The sequence below is a fragment of the Pseudonaja textilis genome, chromosome Z (assembly GCF_049901715.1).
Source record: "Pseudonaja textilis isolate UNSWEBS1 chromosome Z, rPseTex1.2, whole genome shotgun sequence".
In the NCBI taxonomy this organism is placed as follows: domain Eukaryota; kingdom Metazoa; phylum Chordata; class Lepidosauria; order Squamata; family Elapidae; genus Pseudonaja; species Pseudonaja textilis.
In genome coordinates, this window is record NC_142008.1 from 6,454,467 (window position 1) to 6,479,803 (window position 25,337).

At 38.3% G+C, this 25,337-nt stretch overlaps 2 protein-coding genes across 10 annotated transcripts in view; both read right to left on the reverse strand.

The window, feature by feature from the left end:
* RHEB (Ras homolog, mTORC1 binding) overlaps nucleotides 1-3,222 on the reverse strand; it is a 29,697-nt gene extending 26,475 nt beyond the window's left edge. For 3 of the 4 annotated variants that reach the window (XR_015740183.1, XR_015740182.1, XM_026719892.2), the window contains exon 1: nucleotides 2,609-3,108. Coding sequence is in view for 2 of the 4 variants with exons in the window: in XM_026719892.2 (XP_026575677.1) it covers nucleotides 2,609-2,660 (52 nt within the window). In the remaining 2 variants the exon portion in view is untranslated. Of the gene's footprint in view, nucleotides 1-2,608 lie in introns of all 4 variants that reach the window. The other variant, XM_026719893.2, reaches the window with a different exon arrangement.
* Nucleotides 3,223-8,658: 5,436 nt separating this feature from the next.
* PRKAG2 (protein kinase AMP-activated non-catalytic subunit gamma 2) overlaps nucleotides 8,659-25,337 on the reverse strand; it is a 271,216-nt gene continuing 254,537 nt past the window's right edge. For 5 of the 6 annotated variants that reach the window (XM_026719904.2, XM_087916093.1, XM_087916095.1 and 2 more), the window contains 8 exons: nucleotides 23,269-23,314; nucleotides 22,186-22,240; nucleotides 21,187-21,313; nucleotides 18,725-18,890; nucleotides 17,931-17,968; nucleotides 16,820-16,966; nucleotides 12,595-12,688; nucleotides 8,659-9,581 (listed from right to left, as the gene is read on the reverse strand). In XM_026719904.2, coding sequence (XP_026575689.1) covers nucleotides 9,550-9,581; nucleotides 12,595-12,688; nucleotides 16,820-16,966; nucleotides 17,931-17,968; nucleotides 18,725-18,890; nucleotides 21,187-21,313; nucleotides 22,186-22,240; nucleotides 23,269-23,314 — 705 coding nt within the window. In that variant the 3' untranslated portion in view covers nucleotides 8,659-9,549. The remainder of the gene's footprint in view (nucleotides 9,582-12,594; nucleotides 12,689-16,819; nucleotides 16,967-17,930; nucleotides 17,969-18,724; nucleotides 18,891-21,186; nucleotides 21,314-22,185; nucleotides 22,241-23,268; nucleotides 23,315-25,337) is intronic. The other variant, XM_087916094.1, reaches the window with a different exon arrangement.

The following is a 25,337-nucleotide window of genomic DNA, read 5'->3' on the forward strand; positions in this document are numbered from 1 at the left end:
AAGTCGCATTGTGTTCAATTATTTTTAATGTTTGTTCAATAAAATTTATTGTAAAAAAATTAACTAGAGATGAGTCCTGGTAGAAGATTAGAGGCATGGTCAAGTTCAAATTCCTGTTCAGTCAGAAAGGAAATTCATTGGGTAATTTATACTAGTGATTCTCTTCCAGCCTAATTCTATTGCTTGAGATTATTGCAGGAATAACATTGAGGTTGAAGGTGATGTGAAGAACTAATTATGTTGCCTTGAGGTTCCTGGAGAAAAGTCAAAACACAGACATCAAACCATAACAATCCTGTAATTCAAGGACCTCCGCATGTAATAGTTTATTGTTTATTGATTAAAATTTTCTTTAGCCTTTGCAATCTAATTCGACTCTCAGCTATTTATAAAACATGATAGCAAGATAATAGAAAGAACCCCAAAAATGAAAACATAAAACACATATAACCACCCATTTGACATCTCACACACATACTCCCCCTCCCAATGTCCTCCAAAAGAGCTCAGTCTTCACTTTTTTTTTCCAGAATGGGGCCAGAATTAGGGGGAACCTAATTTTAAGCAGGAGGCCATTCTGGACAGTTTTCAACACTGAGAATCCTAGAGAATTACAAAGATCACAAAAAATTGGGAATACAAAATGTACCTCATTACTTCTTGATCTGAAAATTAGCATTCTGAAAGCAAATTTGGGAATACCTAGTCTTCTTGAATTATATCTCTTGATCTCTCCAGTTGTATACAATTGTGCAGCTTTACTCACAGTATTGTTTATCTGTGTAATTCAAGGGACAATACAGCCTCATTCAACTTCAGAACTCTTAGCAAGCAGGTGACAATGGAAATGAAATTGGTGTGGGTGGGGGGGGGGGAAGAGAGAAAGAGAATCACAGAGCTGGAAGGGTCCTTAAAGGTCTTCTAGTCCTACTTTGGTCCTTATACCATTATGGACAAGGATACAAAATACTCCTAAAATATTTGCAACAGAATGGGAGAAAATGTAAGCCAGGGAAATGGGGATAGAAGGAAAAGTAGGTAGAAGGTGATGTGTAGCATGAAGAAAAGATGACTATCTAGAATAGCATAATTCTGCCACTCATAGGGAAGAGGGCTGTGGGACTGTCTGGAGTGACGTATAAAGAAATTGAAGATGGTGGGAATGGAGTACTTAAGAAATATGTGTGGTGGAACAAGAGAGAAGGTCACTAAGACACATAAAAACAGGCAACCTGCACAGTAAAGAGTGGTTTTTAGAACATGTGGCCATCCTCTCCATCTTGATTTTTCACTTCTTTGTCCCTTCCAAGAATATTCCATAAGGCTTCCAAGGATATAAAGATAGGAGAAGGTACAGGAGACAGAGAGAAGTGGGGGTAGGGAGAGAGAGAAGAGGGGGAGACTAAAGAGGGGAAAAGAGAAAGAGAGAAGAGGGGGGGAGAGAGAAAAGGAGGAGAGAGAAAAGAGGGGAAGAGAGAAAGAAAAAAAAAGGGGGGGGGGAGAAGAAAAAGATGAAGGGGAAAGACAAAAGAGGGAGAGAGAAATGTCCACATTTAGTCCAAGAAGCAGAATGCACAAGTGGTCTTCCTCATGGGATTGGTGCTGGAAAAGTAGAAATAGCTTTCCTAAAGCATCACTTTCATTTTTGTGGCATGGCCAACCCTGTTAACACATCGTGCATTTATAATTACTATGAAAACAAAAGAAAACTTTTACTCCAAGCACACCTGCTGAACTTAATTCTAATAAGCCTGGCTGAATGAACATCATAACCTAAAAGTCACATTTATTTTCCTGTGTGAAACTCAAGGTAATATTTTAATCCTCATCCGGCTCACAGCATCACCTTAATTTTTATTACTGAAAGGAAAAAAAAAGGGGGGACAAAAAACCCAAACCACCTTGACACCGACAAACATACACGAAACAAAACAAAACAAAAAGCCTGTGTGGTAAATTGAGGAAGCAAAACAAAAGGTTGCGTAACCCCGCGTTAACCTTTTCCCCGCCGTTTGCACAAGCCCCACCGAAAGGGCCAGTGACTCCCACCCAAGTCAGCCGAAAGTTTTATGGCGGCTGTCAAAGGCAGCTGGGTTCCGTGAGGCGGCGAAAGTCGCGGAGAGCGGACCAGCCCTTCGCAGCCTCCACCCGGGGCCGTGGGCGAGAAGAGGCGTCTCCGCCGACCTGACCCCCTTCTCCCAACGCCACCGCTACCCAGGAGGCGAGATCAGGGCGCCAGGAACCGAGAGACCCCGGGCGGCGCCTTCCGGGAAAGCGGGACGAGCATCTCTGCTGGCTCCAGGATCGCCTCCCGCCCAGGAAGGCCCTTTGAATTGGCTCTGCCGAGGCGGGAAATGCAAACCTCGCTCGGGCGGCCGCGGAGGCCGGGGTGGTCGTCGCCGGCTCCGCCAGGGCAGCCCCGGCATCCGCCACGCGCACCGGCCGGCAGTGCGGGAGAGGCCCGGCCGGTTCCTCGGCGCGCTCCTCTGCGCACCTGCCAGCGCCGGGCTCGGATGGGAAGGCCTCGCCCGCCCCCTGCCCCTCCGCCGGCGGGTGAAGCGAGGACAGAGCCCGCCGATCACCCCGGCCACCTCAGGGCGGGACTCACCAACGCTCCGGTAGCCCAGGATGGCGATCTTACGGGACTTGGACGGTGGCATCTTTTCCACGCCGAACACCCAACTGCATCAAGGGCTGTGGTGGCAGCAGCGGTGGCGGCGGCAACGGCCAATCAGGCAGAGAAGAAGAGCGGGCGTTGAGGATATGCTTGTCGAGCGGCGATGACCTACGCGGGACTCCCGTGAGCAATGTCTGAGGGACGCGACAGCGGCGGCGGTGGCTTTTTAGTTCATGTGACGACAACCGCCATCCTCCTCGACCCCGCCCCCGCGCGCGCGCACTTGCGCTTCCACGCCCCGTTCGCCTGGCCGGGATCCCCTCAGCGTGGGGACGCCCCCGGAAGGGGGCGGGGAGAAGAGGGCGCCGGCTCCGCCCATTGGCCGACCGGAGGCGCTCGCTGGCCCTGAAAATTTCGCGGCGTCATTGCTCTCGGCAGATTGCTCCGCCCAACGCCTGGGGTGACGGCGCCTCCTTCTCCTCCTCCTCGCGCTTGTGGAGTGCACGCTCTCCACCCCCTCACTATTGATTTTTTTTTTCGTCGATGCTTCAGCTATTGGCCGCAGAGGTGCGAGAAGGAGGGGTCGGAAAGGACGCTGCGTTGTGATTGGTTAAGAGGCGGGAGGGCGGAGTTGCGCGAGGACAGAAGGGCGTTGTTATTCCGCTCGTGCATGCTTCCATGCAGGACTCATTGTCAAAATGTTCACAATGCGAACGGTGGGCGGGGCTGCTGGTATTCGCGGGGAAATGGAGGCGCCGCCTGAGAGCCTGTTTCCTAAACAAAGCTATGAATAGTGGTGTTTTTTGTTACGCCGTATATTCAGCTCTAACTAGTATTTCTCCACCTTGACAAGTTTAAGATGTGTAAATTTCAATTTCCAGAGTTTCCCAGTTATAGGTTCGCTGAAACTTTCTGGGTGGTTGTAGTTCGCTCATTTTAAAAAGTTGCTGATGTGGCTGTGGAATTCTGGGAATTGAAGTCCACAAAACATTAAAATGGCCAAGGTAACAAAAACAGTTTTAAAATACCGTGGAAATGTTCCCGTTTGAAAAATCTGCCTTTTTCAGGATGAAGGCTGTGCTTTTCCTTGGAAAAGCAAACTCCAAAAACTATGCTGCCCCCGGAATAAAAGCGAATTGATTTTCTTTTTATGAAATTTTATTAGAATGAAGCCAGTAGTAAAGCTTCTGTGATGTTAAAACTGACCAGTTGGCATAAGCTTAAAATACTCTGTAATCTAGGACTTTTGGTAGTTGTATGCAATTAGGGACCAGGTAATTGGTTCTAAAAAATTCCTTGAGGGAAGAAGCAAAAATAGCATTGCTTTCAGTTTGCAGATTTGGATGGGAAAAAGGCAGCTGAAAGACAGGGAGCCCATTACATGGAAGGACTATTTATGACCCCAATCGGGGTCAGAATTTCTATTGCTTAGCAAGATGCTCGTAAAACATGACTTTCACCATATGTGACAACTTTACAACAGTTGTTCTGTATCATTGGTGTCATTAACTGAATCCTGGGGTTAAGGTTTCCCCCTTGACTTTGCTTGTTGGAAGCTGACTGGGAAGGTTGCAAAAAATGCCAAACGTAACTCTGGGGCAATTTTGATCGTGTGAATGTCGAGGTACTGCAATGGATGTTAGTGTGAAGACCAGTTGTAAGTCACTTTTTCCAGTGCCACTGTAACTTTGAACAGTCACTAAATTAATGGTTGTAAGTTAAGGATTCACATGTACTGTGCTCCCCAACAATTTTGCTTCGTTTACTGATAAGTCAGCTCAGAGATGATCTTTTTGGAAAGTAGGAATGCTTCTACTGAAGCTTGCAATCGGGAATGCATCTTCAGAGGTCGCAATCCCAGGTGAAAGAAAAGAGGTTATAGACACAGCCCTCAAATGCTCTTGAGGTTCAGTTCCCTGAACAAACCCCATCATGCATTCTGTGCCCTTTTTAACAGCACATCGAAAACATACACGTTCTCTTGGCCGGCCTTTAAGCAAACAGCATTCTGAGCAAAATGTCAGAAGAGGGGGGTGGGGGTGGAGAAAGAAACATTTGTTCAAAATCACTGCACTGTAAATTGTTCTCCATTTCCTGTGAAGTAAGCCTGCTTCAAAATGTCACTTGGATTGTACTACAGTGACGACGTCGGGAAAGCAGAGATTGGCGAGTCTACTGTTGACTTTACAGAGGCAAAGAAAGGCTGAACTGCTTGTAACTTCTCAGGTTGCTTCTTTTTCAGTTTTTTTTTTAAAGAATCAGTTCTTTTTAAAGGCTTCAGATTCTTTTGTCTGGATAGCGGCTAAATGTCCAGAGACTGGAACTATGTGGGCAAAATAATGGAGAATGAGTTATCTATGTACAGAGGTGCAGAGACCAACCAATGTCATTCATGGATCTATTGTCAGGCGCAAGAAACTAGGAACCAAGATAGAGTTCAAAAGCTCTGAGTTTATTCCATGCAACTATACACAAGAATCTGATGTACAGTCAAGGCAAATTGGCGCCAGATAAGAGTCAACAAACTTCAAGGGTGGCTGGACTTAGGTCTCATTCAAGGGCAGAGACTCCAGAATGATGATAAATTTGACCCTGCCCTTGGGCACAGCCTGGTCATCTTCTACATCTACCCTAAAGATATTACAATATCTAATCTAATTAATTAAACAAATTTATATGGCCATGCAACTCATAAACAGCTCTCAACATTAAAAATCACAATATAAAAGCCTGTTAAAAATTGCAGCCCACCCATGGCAGCAGCCACACAATTAAATCAACTTATTTGGCTTCATCTCCATACATGATCTCTAGTACCACTGACCAAACACAATTTAGAGCCTTATGGAAAAGGAACATTTAGTATTATATTTTTAATAAATTGTATGGTAAAATTGTATAGTTTTATCTTTTTAATATTGTAAGCTGCCCAGTTACCTGGTGGTAAGATAAATAAGCAAACACACATGTGGGAGCCAACTTCCTCAGGTAGAATGATCTTCCATAGGGGGTCATCACTGAGGTGGTTCTTTTTTTGCAGTCCCACCAGAGGTACATCCCTAATTGATGGGACCTGTAACATACCTTGCCTTCCTGTCCCTGGTGGGCCAGGTGGATATAATAACGGTACTTTCTTTTGGTAAAATATATAAGGGCCATTTGCAAGTTTCTGTGAGCAACTAGGGGTTTTCTCTAATAGTAGATCCTACTTCCTGTTATGACACAGGGATTTCAGAGGTTGGGAATATATTCCAATCAATGCACACAGAAAGAGGCAAGCCACATGAACAGGTTGCTGCATATCTTTGAGGGCAGTGGAGAAATAATTGTGGGTAAGCAGGGGTGCCTACAAGATACGGTCAAAAAAATCAAGATGTCAGTCAAAACAGTACACTCAAAGTTCTGCACATTCAGATTTTTAAAATGCATGTAAATATTGGGAAGAGCTTTGATTGCACCATTGTGGCCATCTTGACCATAACCTATGAGACCCTGAAATGGAATTAAGGGTTCATGCCCCTACAAAATCAAAAAGCTCACAAGATCTATAGAGCTATAGAAATTCCAGCCAATTAGATCAAAGCTCCAGGAACAGATCAAATCAGCTCTGAAAAGCAGGATCAAAATTTGCAAGACCAATGTACAAAAGGGCCAGGTCTTGTATCTCAACACAGCACCAACTTGCAGATTTTGATCTTCCTGTAGATACAGTTGAATCAATGTGATTTGTAATGTTCTGTGCTGGATAACATACTTGTCTACCTTTAGACCAATGTTTCTCAACTGTAGCAATGTTAAGATATGTGGACTTAGATTCCCAGAAACCCTCAGCCAGCCTGCTGCTGGGGAACTCTGGGAGTTTGCCCATATATCTTCAAGCTGTCAAGGTTGACAAACATTGGACAAAAGGAAATAAACAGAAGTAAGAATGTGGCTACACGTATGCCTCTTCCTTTATACCCAGTCTCTCTAAGTAATTCACTTTTCTCTATTTTCTTCCTCCACGTGTTTGTGCATATTTTTGTCTCGCCAGAGGTTGATTTCCAAACTGCTCTATCGCCATCTAGCGATGGTTCCACGTGCAGCCCAGCATGGAGAATTGTGGTCTCCAGGTCTCAAGATGCTGAGGATGGAGAGGGGATTCCCCTTGATCCAGACTTGCAGGGGTCTACATGTAGAAGGACACAACTGTTTTTCTTCCCTCAGCAGCCATCGCATCAGGTTTTTCTGCTCAGCAAGTTGCATACTCGGCTCGGTTCCATCATTTTATTAAAAAAAAACAAAAACACCCACATGTGCAGTTAGCAGCTGAAGCTGGAGCAGGTGGGATGCAAAATAGGCAGAACGCAGCTGTCAGACAGATTTAGCAAACCAGGAAGTTTAATTCAGTTGCAACCCCTTCATAACCAACCCTGCTTCCTCGTGTTTCTTTGGATAATGGCAGTTTTACCTTTCTTCCTGAACGCGGGTGTACATTGTATCTTGAGTACACGCCAGGGAGAGTAAAAATGTAGGCTCTTGTTAGTAAAAAACATATTTTCAACCTTCATTCAACGAATCATTCATGTGCTGAAAACACAATCATGTTTGAATACGTTGCTGGGATTAGTTTCTGCTTAATTGTACCAATTTCTCAATCTTGGTGGACTTCATGTGCATTTCAACTACTAAAATTCCCTTGCCAGCCTCCCGAAGAACTCTGGGAACTGAAGTCCGCACTTATGAAAATTATCAAGGTTGAGAAATACTGCAGCATAATGTAGAACATTAAATTTTTAGCACTTGCCAGATTGTTTATGTAATGCTTGAAAGAATCCAGCCATATAATAGAGGATAAATTTGAAAGATATCAGCTTAAAAAATTTCAGGTGTTGTTTGTACCAATAGCAAGGTACTGCGTTTTTTAAAGGAGACATTAGAATAGAATAACAGAGTTGGAAGGGACCTTGGAGGTCTTCTAGTCCAACCCCCTGCTCAAGCAGGAGAGTCTGTTCCAAATATCAGCCTCTACCTAGGATCAAATTCACAGCCTCCTGACTGTGAGGCAAAAGCTTTACCTCTAGGTCACAGCACTGGTCATTAAAGAGATCTGCATTGAAGATATGCCTAGAATGGGTATGAAAATGGCAAAAGTAGTTAACAGTAGGGGAAAAAAATTATGTACATATTTGCTGAGTTACTACTGAATGACCAAGAAAGCGGTGCTTGCTGGAGAAAAAATGGCAAATGATTGGTGTCATGAGAAAAGGAGCAGAAACTAGCTGACAGGTTGAATGTTGTGTTCGCTTCAGGTCATCATACCCTGAGAAAGGAATGTTGGAGTTGGGCAAGTGCAAATGAGCTTGAAGAATTATCCTATGAAAAAGATTACATTGTGAAATAAAATGTTCTCACCAGCAAATTGTGTACATCTGCACACCTCAATTTGAATTCTGCTTTTATTTAAAGCATGGTCAAACAGGGCAGATGGGTGTTTTTTCCAGATTGTTTTCTTCCATCAGTGCACATTTTTAGTCTGTATAGTTTTAATCTAAAAGCCAAGCATCTGGTTCAACAAAATTAAGCAAGCTTTAACTCTGTCTGAAATTTTCCTGCCTTTCAAGAAGTTGTTAACAATGTGCTCTTAAGCAATGTAAAATTTCCCTCATTCAATATTTTAGAAAAATTCCATACTGATAATTTAAAAAAAAAAATAAACTAACCCTGCAGTGAATTTGTGCTTCCATGTTTTTTGGACTTCAAATTGTCTATATTTTTTAAACACCTGGAATATTAAAGTAGCTGGGAATTTTTCACTGATTTCAAATAACTGTTCAAAATGAGCATCATATGACCAGAGCTGAAGAAACCACAACTTTCCCTAATCTCATTCCGCCAGGAATCATGGATCCCAGATTACGGACATTTTCTGTAAATTAGACCATTTGAGGTACCTTGTTTCAAAAATTGTTCTCCTATGATGCACCATTTTGCCCAGTTAAAGTTTACAGTAAAGAAGAGTTTTAGTAGATAAGATAGATTTCTAGCACTATATTCTTACCTTCTGGCATTTTAAACACACTTTATTCATTTAGGAAACAACTATAAGATTTCTCTTTTGTGGAAAAACAAAACATGTTGGGTAGCAATACAGCTAATAAAAAATTTCTCAACCTTTTGTGTAATGCATCTGTAAAGATGGCTTCTATCACCTGTTTCAGTAATGAGAGATTTGCTTCTTACATACGAATCAATGCTTTATTAATGAATATGGTGAAGTTTAACTATCCACCAAAGATGTGTAAAAATTGCAGAAATAAAAATAAATAAAGCTGCTTTTAATCAGTTTTGTTTACCGTCTCTGTTCAGAATGTAACATTTAGAAACACACAGTTGTAATTAAAGTTTAAAGTAATCTACTGATATTTAAATTACAGCTTTTAGAACAAATCTAATGATAATTGAAATTGATTTGGTTTTAGGCTTAGCGATTTGAATTTTCAATACAGTGTCTTGTTTCGCAGAGCACGTTCTTTTACTATGATGGGCAACAGTGATGACATATTGTTGGCTTTTTGACATAAGGCACTCTGATATGAATATGCCATACACTTGCCTTATGTCGGAGATCTGTTGCTGACCAATGACTTGCATCAGATTAAAACATAACATTAAATGCTATTCTTTTCCAGTGCATTTGAGATGGATATCAGGTGAAATCTTTTGGCAAACATGTTGAAATGCAAGCCTGCATTAAATACAGAAGCTTTTTGTCATGCTGCTTGTTTTGCGACAGTCACTGGGAAATAATAGACTATCCATCACTTAGCCTAATACACACACATTCTCATCATCACTTGACTCTTCTCTACTGCCATCAATGTTCTTGAGGCAATGATGACCCAGCCACTTTATTCGAATTCTTCTTTCCAAGGTGGTTCTGTTCAAAGCAGTCATTCAGTTCCACTCTCCTTTTGCCGGGCGCCTGTTAATAAATAGCAAATAGTTCATTCTCTGGCATCTCTGTATAACAAGTGGTATTTTCCCATTTACAGCTTTCTTTCTCATAGTTTCTTTTAAAAATATGTTTCTCTTGTGATCTGTGTTAGGATTATTTCCCCTCTTTTTTACTCCTACTGTACATCACGAAATTAGTTACTTTAGTGTCTCGTGCTATTCCCTGTTAAGAAATACAGACTACACCTATTAACCTGAGCCTATTTCAAGATAATGCCACACTTATGTCACAGGGCTAAGGATCTCTGCACAGATGGATTAGGGCTAGCACTGTCTTGTTCAGCCCAGTGCTATTCGCACTTTTACTCTTTCTATATAAAGGCTTATATACATTCAGAAACATTTGAAATTTAGCTCACGTACCTCCCATTTCTATCATTGACGTGTTTCTACATCTTGATCTGGAGTCAACTTACTGTATGTTAAATTGATTGGACATGATTTGGAAAGGCACAAATCTCTCTACAGTTGAAAATTCATACTGTAACAGAGCAAAAGCCATGAGATCGAAGGAACTGCCTGCAGAGCTCAGAGACAGGATTATTGCAAGGCACAGATCTGGGAAAGGCTACAATTAAATATCTGCTGCACTGAAGGTTCCTAAGAGCATAGTAGCTTCCGTAATTCTTAAATGGAAGACGTTTGACAAAATCAGGTCTCTTCCAAGAGCTGGCCACTTAATCAAGCTGAGCAATTGGGAGAGAAGGTCCTTAGTAAGAGATGTGACCAAGAGCCCTCCACTGATCAGGGCTTTATGGCTAGATGGAAGCCACTCCTCAGTGCAAAACACATGAAAGCCTGCTTGGAATCTGCAAAAAAGCACCTGAAGGACTCTCAGACTGTGAGGAACAAGATTCTCTGATCTAATGAAACGAAGATTGAACTGTTTGGCCTCAATTCTAAATGTTGTATCTGGAGGCAACACTCATCACCTCCCCAATACCATCCCAACAGTAAAGCATTGATGGCAATATCATGCTGTGGGAGTATTTTTCAGCAGCAGAGACTTGGAGACCAATCAGGATTAAAGGAAAACTGAATGGAGCATAGCACAGGGATATCCTCAATGAAAAGCTGCTTCACAGCACCCAAGATCTCAGACTGGGCCAACGGTTCACTTTCCAACATGACAATGATCCTAAGCACACAGCCAAGACAACACAGGAGCGGCTTAGGGACAACTGTGAATATCCGAGAGTGGCCCAGCCAAAGCCCTGACTTGAACCCTATTGAACATCTCTGGAGAGACCTGAAAATGGCTGTCCATCGATGGTCACCATCCAACCTAACTGAGCTGCAGAGGATTTGCAAGGAAGAATGGCAGAAAATCCCTCATCTAGGTGTGCAAAGTTGGTTGCATCATACCCCAAAAGACTCGAGGTTGAAATTGCTGACAAAGGTGCTTCAACAAAGTTGAACTCAGGGGGGGGGGGGGATTCTACCGGTTCACACCTATACACTAGAACCAGTTGTTACCATTCTAACCAGTTCGGAGAACCGGTGGTTAGAAGAAATTACTGGCCTAACCCTGTAAGGAAGGCAGGAAGGAAACATTCTGGTGTTGCTTACAGAAACTGCCTCTCCATTAACCCTTATTCCATTCTTGACAGGACTAGACTTCCTGTCTCTGGAATTTCCCTGGAGTTTTTTTCCCCCTCCTTTGCTGGTACTTCGCTTGTGTGGAGTGACCATTTAAAAAAAGACTTATGACCGTTTTTCACACTTACGACTGTTGCAGCATCCCCACAGTCACGAGAGGCCAGGCGAGGAGATGCATGCCTCGATGTGAGTGATGTTGAGTTAGCCACGCCCAGCCAGTAACATGACCAAGCCATGGCCACCTAGTCACATGACCACCAAGCCACGCCCACCAACTAAGCCATGCCCACAGAACCGGTTGTTAAAACATTTGAATTCCACCCCAGGTTGAACTGAATGAAAGATCTGAATATTTATGCCAATGTGTTTCAGGTTTTTAAAAATACATTTACAAGACATTTCTAAAATTCTATTTTCACTTTGGCATTATGGGATATTGAGTGTAATGAGAAAAAAATGAATTTCAATAACTATAGAGTTAGACAAAATTGATAAGGGAGTTTGAACACTATCTGAATGCACTGTATAAGCCAGGCCTCTATAAATATCTACTTACAACTTCATAATTTATTTCAAAATCCCTTATGTATTCTGTCAAAAAACTTTTTAATGCATATTTAGATCAGCTAAAATATTTCTAGTCTACAATATACTTTTAAACTTCTAGTACAACTAGAATGTACTTAATAACAATAATAATTTCCTTGTTCACTTGTAATGTTTTAAAAATCTCAGTGTACAAACTGCATGTAAGAACTTACTCGCCCATATTATTTTTTAAGGTATTTTTAGTCCTACCTTTCTTATATGTTTGTAAACAAGTCAAGGTGGCAAACATGAAGATTGCTCAATTGTGAAGTGGGTGACATATAAACTTAATAAATAAATAAAAATAAACTTACCTAATACTCATTCCTCCTCCTACTTTCCCCACAGCAGCCCTGTGACGTGAGCTGGCCTGAGAGAGTGATTGGTCCAAAGTCACCTAGTTGGTTTTCACACCTAAGGCAGGACTAGAACTCACCTGGTATCTAGTCTGGTGTCTTAACCACTGGAGGACCACTGGATTCTAAACCTAGAACTCAGCCAATTAGAAATTGGAAATGAGATTCCTACTTTTATAACTGTATCTGGACCAAGTTTTAAGGATTTTTTTTAAAGTTGGAGGATTATTTCTAAAAAATATGCTGGTTTAAAATGAATTATTACTACATTTGAGAAGCACAAGCATAAAAATATCCTTATTCATGATCTTCAATTTCAATCGGGAGTCCTTTCATAGTCTGCCTATGTTTTAGAAGTTGTTAAAAAGATAAAAGCAATGTAAAATACTTGTCATGTTGCTAGAGAAAATACTTACTACTTAAATGCTGAACACATACCTGTTGGTGTAAGCACTAATGCTTGGAGGATGTCAGAGAGGGAGATGATACCAACAATAGTATCAGTTTCATTCACAACCACCAACCGATGAACCTGCAAATACAATGCACATGACAGTAATGGCTGTCCAATTGTCCTATAAACACAATAAAAATAAGAATATTCAGGTTAAGAGACAACTGGATTATCTTATATAGAGGAATGCTTAGTTCACAAATCAAACTAATATGAAATTATTTTAAGCACTCTGTAAAAAGTGGATTTGTTCTCCTTTACAGAGCCATTCTTAGTTAAGTGATTTATGTAGTCTACAAAAAGCAAATGTTAGCAATGACATCTGTTTCCTCAAACTCTCATCTGATGTCTGGATCAAGTTACATTTAGCTTTATCAACAATATGCCATTGCAACACATTCCAAGTCTTAACTATCAGTGCTGTGCATTGGTACATAGGTCCTTTCTGTGGACTTAGATAAAACTAAAGGCTTACATACTATGCAATAGAACAAGTGAATTCCACACAGCTAATCAAGAATAATTAGTTGGAAAAACTAACAAAGTACTAGTTTAACAGCAATGATCCTCTTATATGTATGTATTTATTCAATGTTCTAAGAGAACTGGATGTAAGTAGATTCAGCAAAATTTGCTACTGGTTATAAATATATTTAAGTAGAAGATTCTTGATAAAAATAGAGATTATAACTAAATACTGAAATGTAATCTAACAAGGAACAGGCTAAAGGCAACAAGTCTATTTTTATGATAAAAGTGAAGTGTAATGTTACCGCTTTCAAACATAAACTATATTTAAAATTAGAACAATCTAATAAAAGCTACAGCCTAATTGTGAGTTTTTATAATTTATGCTCCAAATAGTATAGTATGATAGCATTTTCCCAGCAAACATTTTGAATAGCTAACCTATATGCCATGTATCATTTTTGAGGATCATGAGATTTGAAAGTAGTTTACTGTATATGACAGCGAAAACTAATTTATGTATAATCTTGCCAAATTATGTGTGTGTGTGTGTGTGTGTGTGTGTGTGTGTGTGTGTGTACATTCCCATGTTTTACCTTTAGCTAACTGAATATGGGTATAGCCAATAGAACAGGAGAGAGAAAGGAAGGCAAAGTGAGTAAACCGAAGAGACCAACAAATCTCCATTTTACATGCAGTGTCTGATATAGTCTATACCGGAAAACAACCATTCACTGTGCACTGGGGTGAGGAGTTAACTGCTTGGGAGAATCAAATATCTAGTCCTACTTAATAGGTGTCTTCAAATTTAATCTGTAACATTAGCTTGAGATTTGTATACTATAGAAGTTAAGAGATGAATAAGCCTGCTGCATCTATATGTTGTTTTTTTTCCTTTATGTGAGATGGGAAATAATAATTCAGAAGACCATATTAATCGTAGCTTGCCACTGGCCAAGCTCGCATTTTGTGCTAAGTCATTATTAAGCTTATTTGGTTTTGGTTTAGCATAAATTGTGCACATAGCTATAACAGCTTGAGCAACTTTGAGCGAAATGGCCATTTCTGGCATTTCCAACAAACCATAACCAGAAACCCTAATCATGTAGAGTTAGAAATGGTATCTTTGAATATCAGCATATCTGAATCTCGGAACTTCGATTAGCAAAGATACATGGAGTTCTTGGTGCTCTCAGAACATGGCTCCAAGAACTTTACAGTTTAATCTTGAACTACCAATATTGTCTTCTATTAGTCAAGATATGAAAATCATTTTAAGCTCAAATAATGTAAATTAGATTCTTTGTAAGCCATTCCTTTTTTTCTAGATCAAACATTGCTTTCACATAAAACAAGCTATAATTTGTTATTCTATTGAATTTTCTGGGTTGTTTAGTAGTTTCAGAAATTGGAGTAAAAGAACTATATTGGCAATTACAATATGGAAATTCACCAGATTCCATTATATTGTTCATATTACGGGTGGTCTTTATTTAGCAACTGTCTCTAACAGTTGTTTGCAGTTAAAAGGGCAGTGAAAACTGTATATTCAATTGCACTTATAATCTCTACAGATTTGTAAAACAAAAGAAAGCTAAAGGAAGATCATAAGGAGAGATGCAACTGCTTCATTTAATGACCAAGTTTCCAGTCCCACTTGCAACTCCCAAACGAGGACTCCATATATTTAACATTTGTATGAAACCAATAGGCAGCTGATCTTTTTCACTCCTCTTCACTTATCATTTAATTCAAGTGAGGGTCTAATAGAATTCATCTAGATCAAGATGCTATACCATTTCTAATGCTCTCATAACTTACAGTTCAGGTTACTGAAAATGAGTTGTATATGAGATTTAAAAATAGTCTTAAAATTTCTGTTTTTCAATATCTGATAGCAATGGCATTAACTGGAACTGGTCAGAGGATCAAGGAAAAGACGTTCATTTGATTAAAAAGGCAAACGGATTAGCATTTCTGCAGGGCATTTAAGAAATATTATCCTCTGCAAAAATAAAATGTTATGATCCTACGTAGCATTCCTACCTTAAACAGAATTTTAAGGGCCACTAATTCATCATTCTTACAATAAAGGTGATATTTTATGGAAGGAATGAGGAAACTATGGTCTTTTAGATGTGCTGAACTTCAACTCCCAGCATTGCCTTGCTAGCCAAGTTCAACAACTTGAAGGGCTCAGATTCGCCACCCCTGTAAACTATTCTTCTTTGTACTATTTTTTCATTTTGTGTCCATTTTAGGAAATATTGTGAATTGAAAAGAACTGATAAAAGAAAGGGTGGGCCCTCTGTCAAATGGTAAGCACACAGAATCAAGGTTTTTCAACAATGGAGGACAGAGGTGAACCACCTACTGACCAGGCAATTTAGAGTTCTTCTCTTGTATTTGAACAATCATACTCACCTGATATAAATGGGGAACACAGGAAACAAACAGAAAAGGGGGGAAATTCTATTTTTATAGATGTTTATCTTATATTGGTGATATTTTATGTAGGAATATTATGATGAATGGGTTCAATGTGTCTATGATTACTGCACGGATTTAATCAAGTGATCAGTCTTTTCAAGTTTGGCAACGTTCTTACACAAATGGGCTCTTGAATAATAGCTATAATTTGTTAAATTTATCTTTCTTTGCTGTAGAGCAGGGGTGTCAAACTCATGTCGTCATGGCAGCATCACGTGATATATCGGGACTTTTCCCCCCCTTTGCTAAACTGGGCGGAGCCATGAGCCATGAGTTTGACACTCCTGCTGTAAAGACTCAAAAAAGCATATTTAATACTTCCTACTCTTTTTGCTTGATTCTTTACTTCTTTGTAATTGGTTCCAGGCTTCATTTGGCAGCAAGAGCAACATATTTCAAGGCCATTGCTGATTTTACTTGTATAGTTGTATAAATAATTCAGAACATTTTGGGTTTTTTTTCCCTAATTATATTTTGAAAAAATGGTGGTTGGAGGAAGATAATTGGGGAAAAAAACCATAAGCTTAAATAAGTGATGACATATGGGAAGATTACCCATACATTCTCAAAATCCAGTCAAATACTACTTGGAAAAAGCAGAAAGCAATAAAATTTTAGGATACATGAAACAAGTTTCATGAAAAGTTTGCTGAGAATGAAATGGGGATACATTTCTAGCCTGGCCCTATTGTCTGCAAGTGAATCAAACTTGCAATCAAAGCAAAGAACAGCTTTACCTTGCAGAAGATATGCAGTGTTTTAAGGGTACATCTCAATTATTCCTTATTTAGAATAGATTGCTGATTGCTAAAAAAGTGAGAGATTGAACAGTTTCATCTTATTCACTTTTTAAGCTATTTTAATTATCACATAAAGGTGTGTTAACAGAATGTTTCTATCATGCTGTTCTCACACATTTTCAACACATTTGTTCCTAGCAATTCTTAAATGTTTGATGGTTTAAACCATTCACATCAACAAACTTTTTCTAAACAGTATTTACATAGCAAGACCACTTTGAAATCTCAATAAAAGTGGTATATTTAATTCAGAAATTTAAAAATCCTTATAAATCAATGTAAAAAACAAAATTATCATGTAATAAATTTATTGCACTTTTTAAAAAAGGAAACAAGTAATTTTGTATTATATCATTATATTCTTATATTGTTACCATCTGTGTGCTCTTTGGAATAATCTCATAAACAGTGCTATTCAGAAAACTACTATGCCCCCCTCCCAAATTCTCACCTCAGCTTTAACTATCCGATCCACAATTGTCTCCAGCGTTTCCAGCTTATTACATTTCACAACACCTTCAAAATACTGAGAGCGATGTTGGAGAGCTTGTGTCACTGTGATATCTAAGTTATTATAAGTTTTTTCAGCAGCAAGATTCTAGAAAAAAGGCAGTTACAGATGAGTCAATTCCATTTTTTATGTGCAGCCAACAAATTTCATTATTTTACTCCAGAAATTTGATCCACATGTTGTGATTTAACTACTGGAAAAAAGCAAAGCAGACAAACCTGTATGTGCCCCCATGATACATATTTTGGATTAATTGGGTGTAAGAAAGTGTGTTTTGGTTAAAAACAATGCATACTACACATTAGTGGTACTTAATTGTTAACTTTCAAAAGTTAAAGATCTTGGGGTGGGGGTGAAGGATATGGAGAACATCTTCTCTCAAATATTTCCCTTTCCTTTCACATTGTCCCAGCATTCTCATTAATGACAATTAGCAAGGCCTATCTAACCATGGTAGCAAATTATGCATATGAGCTCCCCATAATTTTGAATTCAAAGGGGGAAATGATAAAAAAAAAAAACCAGGAAGAAGCAACAGAATATTTCTCATTTCCTATCTTTGATTTTAAGAAAGGATAGCACTGTTTTATTTGAAGCATGCAAACTATTTCATACTGCAAACTATTGTTCAATAATTTTTTCCTAAACCAAGAGTTTTATTCCCACTTTTTATAAAGTATCCATGGAATGCTTTAGTTACTTTAGATTGCTTTAGATTAGATTAAATAAAAAGTATTCATAAAATAAAATCTCCAATTTATTTTTCTTCTCATTTTTACTTAACAGTTTTGGTGCTGTTACTTTATAATATTTATGCAAAAGTATGCTAAAGACAATTTCTGAGTGCATCATATTTTACTTTTGGAAATACCATGTTACACAAACTCGAAGTATGATACAATAGTTATAAAGAAGCTTTTAAAATATTATTTAACATATTAACAAAGTAACTTCACACAGAGTAACCCTAACCCTATGAACCAGGGCATATTACAGAGTGTTCACAGTGAAAAACTAAGTGAAAGAAATATTATATATAAAAAATACTTACTATAACATCAAATTTGGAATAAATATCTACAACTTTTCCTAAAAAGGGAAGAAGATAAGCCTTATAATGTGTTCACAAACAACTGACAAAACAAATTAATATTAATTCTACATTTTCGAAAGATAACACTTGCTTCTCTAGTTTTATGGGCTAAGCAAAACAATTAAGAAAAAATATGAACTCTGTCACACAATTGAATTGCAAATTCAATATGAGAAGAAATAGAATGTTTTCCTGAACACTTAAGCACATATCCTTGTTTATAGGTTTAGATGCTGTTTTGGAGTATTAACAATCTTGGTGAATGACCTACCTTTGGAACAAATCTCAGTTGTTTTACTGGACTTTGGTGCAGTTTGACCCGGCATTGACAATGACATGGGGTAATTAGCCATATTTTTCAGCTGACCAACTCCAAGATGATGTTGTAGAACTATGTTAGTTCCCAATAATATGATTTCTAGGGCTTCTTGGAACAATTTTTTTTAAAACCATTCGTATGAAGTATAGGAAAAGTTATCCAGAATGTTGGCTTGAGAATTCTGGGAGTTGAAAACCATGCAATCTTAAATTTACCAACGTTAAGAAACATTGATCTAAATAAATAATGAAATCTTCAAAGATTTTTCTAATTAAGTATGCACAATATTTTGATGTGATGTGGACACAAAAGTGCTTCAGATCTCAATCCTGCACATTTGCATTTTGTGGTTGTCTTCTTAAAATTTAAAAACATTTCCAGGCTTTAGTGCTCACAACAAGCAATAACAAACTTGATAATCCTTATTACTCACCTGACTCATCCACAACAGGTAGTGCTGATATCCTTCTATCTACAAATATATTCAAGGCTTTAATGATAGGAGTGTCTGGATGTATAAAGGCAATATTATGGTAAGTTCCTATTCCAAGTTCATCCAGATTTTTCTTCATGAAGGCAGGCTTTGGCATTTCTGACACCTTGAAAAAAGTAGAAGACAAATTTTAAAAAATAATCATTTGAAAAGTGTTTGCCAGGGACATAAGCCAGTATTTTCTTTCCAATGTGTATTCCTCACTGAATGACCCCCCCCCCACACACACACACACCTGGCCCCTCTCAGGATACCTTAATGAATCAGGAAGGCAGGGATCTAAAACACAGAAGGACAAGCTGATAGCTTTGAGAAGCTCTACTTCAGCAAGGCTGAAGGTTTGAATTTTACTTTTTTTAATTTCATTTCACCCATCAGTTCATGTTTTACCATTTATTTCTTTTACATTCCATGTCCTAACCTTCCATATACACTGCTCAAAAAAATAAAGGGAACACAAAAATAAGACATCCTAGATCTGAATGAATGAAATATTCTTATTAAATACTTTGTTCATTACATAGTTGAATGTGCTGACAACAAAATCACACAAAAATTATCAATGGAAATCACATTTAGCAACCCATGGAGGTCTGGATTTAGAGTTACACTCAAAGTTAAAGTGGAAAACAACACTGCAGGCTGATCCAACTTTGATGTAATGTCCTTAAAACAAGTCAAATGAGGCTCAGTAGTGTGTGTGGCCTCCACGTCCCTGTATGACCTCCCTACAACGCCCGGGCATGCTCCTGATGAGGTGGCAGATGGTCTCCTGAGGGATCTCCTCCCACACCTGGACTCCCGAGGGATCTCCTCCCACACCTGGACTCCTCCCACAGTTCTCCCTAACTCCTGGACAGTCTGTGGTGCAATGTGGCATTGGTGGATAGAGTGAGACATGATGTCCCCAGATGTGCTCAATTGGATTCAGGTGTGGGGAACAGGCGGGCCAGTCCATAGCATCAATGCCTTTGTCTTGCAGGAACTGCTGAAACACTCCAGCATTGTTGTGCATTAGGAGGAACCCAGGGCCAACTGCACCAGCATATGATCTCACAAGGGGTCCGAGGATCTCATCTCTGTACCTAATGGCAGTCAGGATACCTCTGGCGAGCACATGGAAAGCTGTGCTAAAGAAATGCCACCCACACCATTACTGACTCACTGCCAAACCGGTCATGCTGGAGGATGTTGCAGGCAGCAGAACGTTCTCCACGGCGTTTCCAGACCCTGTCACATCTGTCACATGTGCTCAGTGTGAACCTGCTTTCATCTGCGAAGAGCACAGGGAGCCAGTGGCAAATTTGCCAATCTTGGTGTTCTCTGACAAATGCCAAACATCCTGCACAGTGTTGGACTATAAGCACAACCCCCACCTGTGGACGTCAGGCCCTCATACCACCCTCATGGAGTCTGTTTCTGACCATTTGAGCAGCCACATGCACATTTGTGGCCCGCTGGAGGTCATTTTGCAGGGCTCTGGCAATGCTCCTCTTGTCTCTCCTTGCACAAAGGCGGAGGTAGCGGTCCTGATGCTGGGTTGATGCCCTCCTAGGGCCTCCTCCACGTCTCCTGATGTACTGGCCTGTCTCCTGGTAGTGCCTCCATGCTCTGGACACTATGCTGACAGACACAGCAAATCTTCTTGCCACAGCTTGCATTGATGTGCCATCCTGGATGAGCTGCACTACCTGAGCCACTTGTGTGGGTTGTAGACTCAGTCTCATGCTACCACTAGAGTGAAAGCACCGCCAGCATTCAAAAGTGACCAAACCATCAGCCAGAAAGCATAGGAACTGAGAAGTGGTCTGTGGTCACCACCTGCAGAACCACTCCTTTATTGGGGATGTCTTGCTAACTGCCTATGCTTTCCACCTGTTGTCTATTCCATTTGCGCAACAGCAAGTGAAATTGATTGTCAATCAGTGTTGCTACCTAAGTAGACAGTTTGATTTCACAGAAGTGTGATTGACTTGGAGTTACATTGTGTTGTTTAAGTGTTCCCTTTATTTTTTTGAGCAGTGTACCATGATGGTCAAAAGATGGCATAGATACTGATGTCCATCACCCATCATCACTTGGGACAGTTGATGCTTTCATATACCATTTTTAATTTAATAGATAAGGTGCACACAGAATTATCTGCTTTACACATACCTATGTCACATACAGCTATCCATACTAATTCAACCAAAGTAGACTTTACTAAATTGTGTTTTTCTATATAAGGTAGAATTAATGGTCTAGAGACAATCTGGCTAGTCAATATACTGGTGTTTGCAGTTTGCAAACTGGAAGGTACATTTAAGGAGTGTACTGACATAGACCCAGGATATTATTTAACATTCATACAATTAATTTACTAGATAATTAGAACAGAATAAAACTATAGTTCTACTTACAAAAAGCTGGAGAAATTTGAGTATTCTTTTATGGGTAAGTATATAAAGTGCATTTCCACTCACAGGATCAATAACTGGTAATCTGTGGATTTTGTTTTTGATCAATGAATACACAGCATCAAAAAGGCTAAAGAGAAAGTTTTGCAATTATTAGTACATTCTATTGACTTATTTCTAAAACTTTTTCCCACTACAAAAGAATTACTCAAAATCAAAAGTATAAATGATTCTTAATAAAAAAAACATTCAAGAAAATTGTGAAAACAAAACAATATACAATTGTAATTCTCAATTAGATGTTATGTATATTTTAATACCAACATTATATCAAAAAACAAGAACATTCTAAGAGAATAATAATAATAATGAGAGTTATGGGAAGATATTTTATAAAGAAAGAAGAAAGTTATCCAGATTCAAAGTTATTGATAGTGACCAGTAAGCTGATAATTCAGAGTTGATAACTGATTTATAAAAATAAAAGTTTCCCTTATCCAGTTGTGTCCGACTCTAGGGAGCTAATCACTGTTTCTTAGCTGAGGAAGCCAGTGTTATCTGAAAACATTTTCCTTAGTCAGCATGATTACACAAGGCACACAAAATGCTGTTTCCTTCCCACCAAAAATGGTACCTATTTATCTACTCGCATTTGCAGCTTTTGAACTGTTAGGTGAGCAGGAGCTGGGGCAAGAAACGGGAGCTCACTGTTGCACAGCATTCAGATCTTGAACCTGAGTTGCCATCTTTTCAGCTGACAAGCTCAGCATTTTTAACTGTTGAGCTATCACTGTCTCAAACTCATCTATACAATAAAAGTTATCAATACAAACAGCATTAAAGCGAGTATCAGATAAATGATTGCCATCAAAACCCTAACTTCTGACAATTATCACATTAGTCTTCAGTTCTTCTTTGAAATAGTTTGATAAAAATAACAGAGCTTATAATAAAACATGAACAGAATTTACAAATAAAAAAGGTAAAGAAAGAATTGTATACCTTGCATCAGGTGAAATATTCACCAAGGGTTTAAAGGTTTCTTGCAAATAAAGCTCTGTATAATTAAAAATAATATTTTCATAAACCTATAATATTCAATAAATATTTCATAACAATAACATTTCTGCTGTAAAGAAATAACTTTTTAATTCAAAAATAATTAAATAATCATAATAAAAAAAAAAGAAATTAGTTTTCAGAACAAATAACCACTAGAGGTCACTATAGTCTGAGGATGAATATCACAATTACAACAAAAATTGTGGAAAGTATTTTAGAGAAAGTGTTTACAATTCAGGAGAGTAATTTAATTTTTTAAAACTCAGTAGACCAAATAGGTAATCAATATTTTTCTACAACATATGGCAGGTCTGGAGGACCCATCCTCAATAAAATAAAACTAAGACAAGACTCAGTAACTATGCACAATGGAACTGTCTTTTTCCACTGAGGGAAACTGTCTTTTTCCACTGCAACAATTATATGAGAATGAAAAGGTGAATGAAAAAATATACAGGTAGTCCTTGAGTAGTTCATTTAGTAACCATTCAAAATTGCAATGGCACTGGAAAAAATGGCTTACAGCCACTGCAGCATCTTCATGGTCACATGATCAAAATTCAGATGCTTGGCAACTGGTTCATATTTATGACAGCTGAAGTGTCCTAGGGTCATGTGATTTCCCCCCTTGTAACCTTCTGACAAGTAAAGTCAATGGGAAAGCCACATTCGCTTAATAACCATGTTATTAATTTAACAACTGCAATGATTCCCTTAACAACAGTTGCAAAATGGGGCAAACCCCATCAAATTCACTTATCAAACTCACTTAACAACATAAATGTTGGGCTCAATTGTGGTTGTAACTCAAGGATTACCTGAGAAGTACAAGGAAAATACTCTCACTTACTGGGACAAACATCAACACACATTAAGTTAGTTTTGCATTCTAGGATATGACCTGTTTACAGGTATATTACCATTCTTCGATTTGGGGATGATAAAAGATCTAGTAAACAAGAGAGCTGCACAGCTAGTTTGGAGGATCACATTCATTTTGAATGGTTTATAACATATACTTACCTCTCCATGTTTCAATTTTGTGCTCCTCCAGTTCGTAGATTTGTACCTATAAAAAAGAAAGACAAAAAGGCGAGAATATATTTATATTTTTAAAAGTCATTAAAATAAAGGACATCTTCCTTTGAGTAAAAATATTGAGGACAGAAGAAAAGTGGTCTTTAAGGGGGTTCTTTTCTAAGTGATGAACTTTTGGGCGATTTGTGTATGAGTATTCATTCTCAAATAATTCCTGATCCTGGCAACTGCTTGGATAAGTCCCTGCCATTTTTCTTGTCCTAATTCTTAGAAACAGTTTGCCATTGCCTCCTTCCTAGGGCTGAGAGAGAGACAGGCCCAAATTCATCCAGCTGGCTTTATACCTAAGCCTTTCAGTTCCTAGCCCAATGCCTTTAACCACTACACCAAATTGTCTCCATATAAGCAAGGCTAGAGAATAAGCAAATTTAAAATTCAGCCAAAGAGCTTGCCAAAATTAGGAGAGATTAAATGCTCAGCTCTATATACAGCTCTTCTACATAATAGAGATTCAGATTCCACTTATTAGAATTAAGAACTACATTCCGTTAACTATTATTTGTGTCTATATTGCAAGTATGTTTCATTAAAGAGAAACAATTTGGTTAGAATACAAATTTCTCTCAAATGTTTCATCTTTTAGTGCTTTGAAAAAATACATTTTATTTTCTAATATCAATGGCATCCAACAGAATAAACTGTGATTATTACTAAATATTTTCTCTACTTCGTTTCCTTTTCCAGGTTTTAATCCTTTCCCTCTTTGGCTCTAACAAGTGAATGCTAAGTGAGAGTTCACAGCTTCCTGGGAGCTAGAATTACAAAACTGCCAATCAAAGGTATTGAAAGTTTATTATTTTTATTTCAAAAATGAAGATTACAGAATCAGCTTGCCTTTTAATATATATATATTGAATGGTACATATCATATCTTACCTCATCGTGGAAGCCAGTGTAAAACACATCACTGTTACATTGTGCAAAAACTTACACTGTGATTAATTCAACACAGTGAAGTCAATTCAAATGGAAGAAAATCACAAAAGTTTTAAAAAAGCAGAAAGTATATGTACTATACAGTCAATAGTATACAGGGAGAGTAAATTCTATACACAAAACTGTTCTTCCTTGCTGCATTAAATTATTGATATTAATTTGTGCACAAATAAAGAACTGTGCTTCTTCTCCTGCTACTATTGATTTAAAATCAAACAGTGTTAACAGTACTTTTAAAATAACATCTTACTGAAGAACACTATTGAAATAAAAATTGCCCTCAGTTGAACTCCTCCTTTTAAAACAGTGGTAAAATTGAATGGTAAAACTGCTGGATTTTACTAATGAAGTGAAAGACTGGCATGCATTCTTTACAATGGAATACGGAATCTATGGTCTCTAATTGCTGTTAAACAATTCCCAGCAGCTAACCAATAAGGGAATGCTATGAACAGTTATAACGGAAATATCTGGAGTATTTAACATCACAAGGGCTTCATATCTACTAGATGCATATACAGAATATTCTGTTGCTGCATAATATTTATTCATTTATTTTGGAGAAGTTATATCAGCGCTCATCTTAAACAATTCTGGGTAGCTAATAAGCAATATATGAAGACATTTTAAAAAGAGATTAAAAATGAAAAATTGATTTTAGGATTCAGCAATTGAATCTGCCATTAGAAATATTGCTTATTTTTATTATTAGAGATAGGTATCTTTGTGCATGTTTAGGTTTAAACTTAGAATAAAAGGTTATGTTATTATACAATTATAATTTTATTTTGATTGTTTAATTGGTGTACTTTTATATCAGCTTTTTATGTTTGTTTTATTTTAGAATAAGAGATTACCTTACTATATATTTGTATCCATACAGAAGAAAATCAAGTCATTTTGGGGGGCTTACTATATTTTTGTCACTTTTTAACTTCTTTAACTTCTCTATCCCTTTGATCTATCCTCCCAACCTCTTTTTCCTGTTATATTTATCATTTTTAAACAAATTAATAGTTGGTAAATAACATATTAATAAAAGTTTGATTCTATTAAAA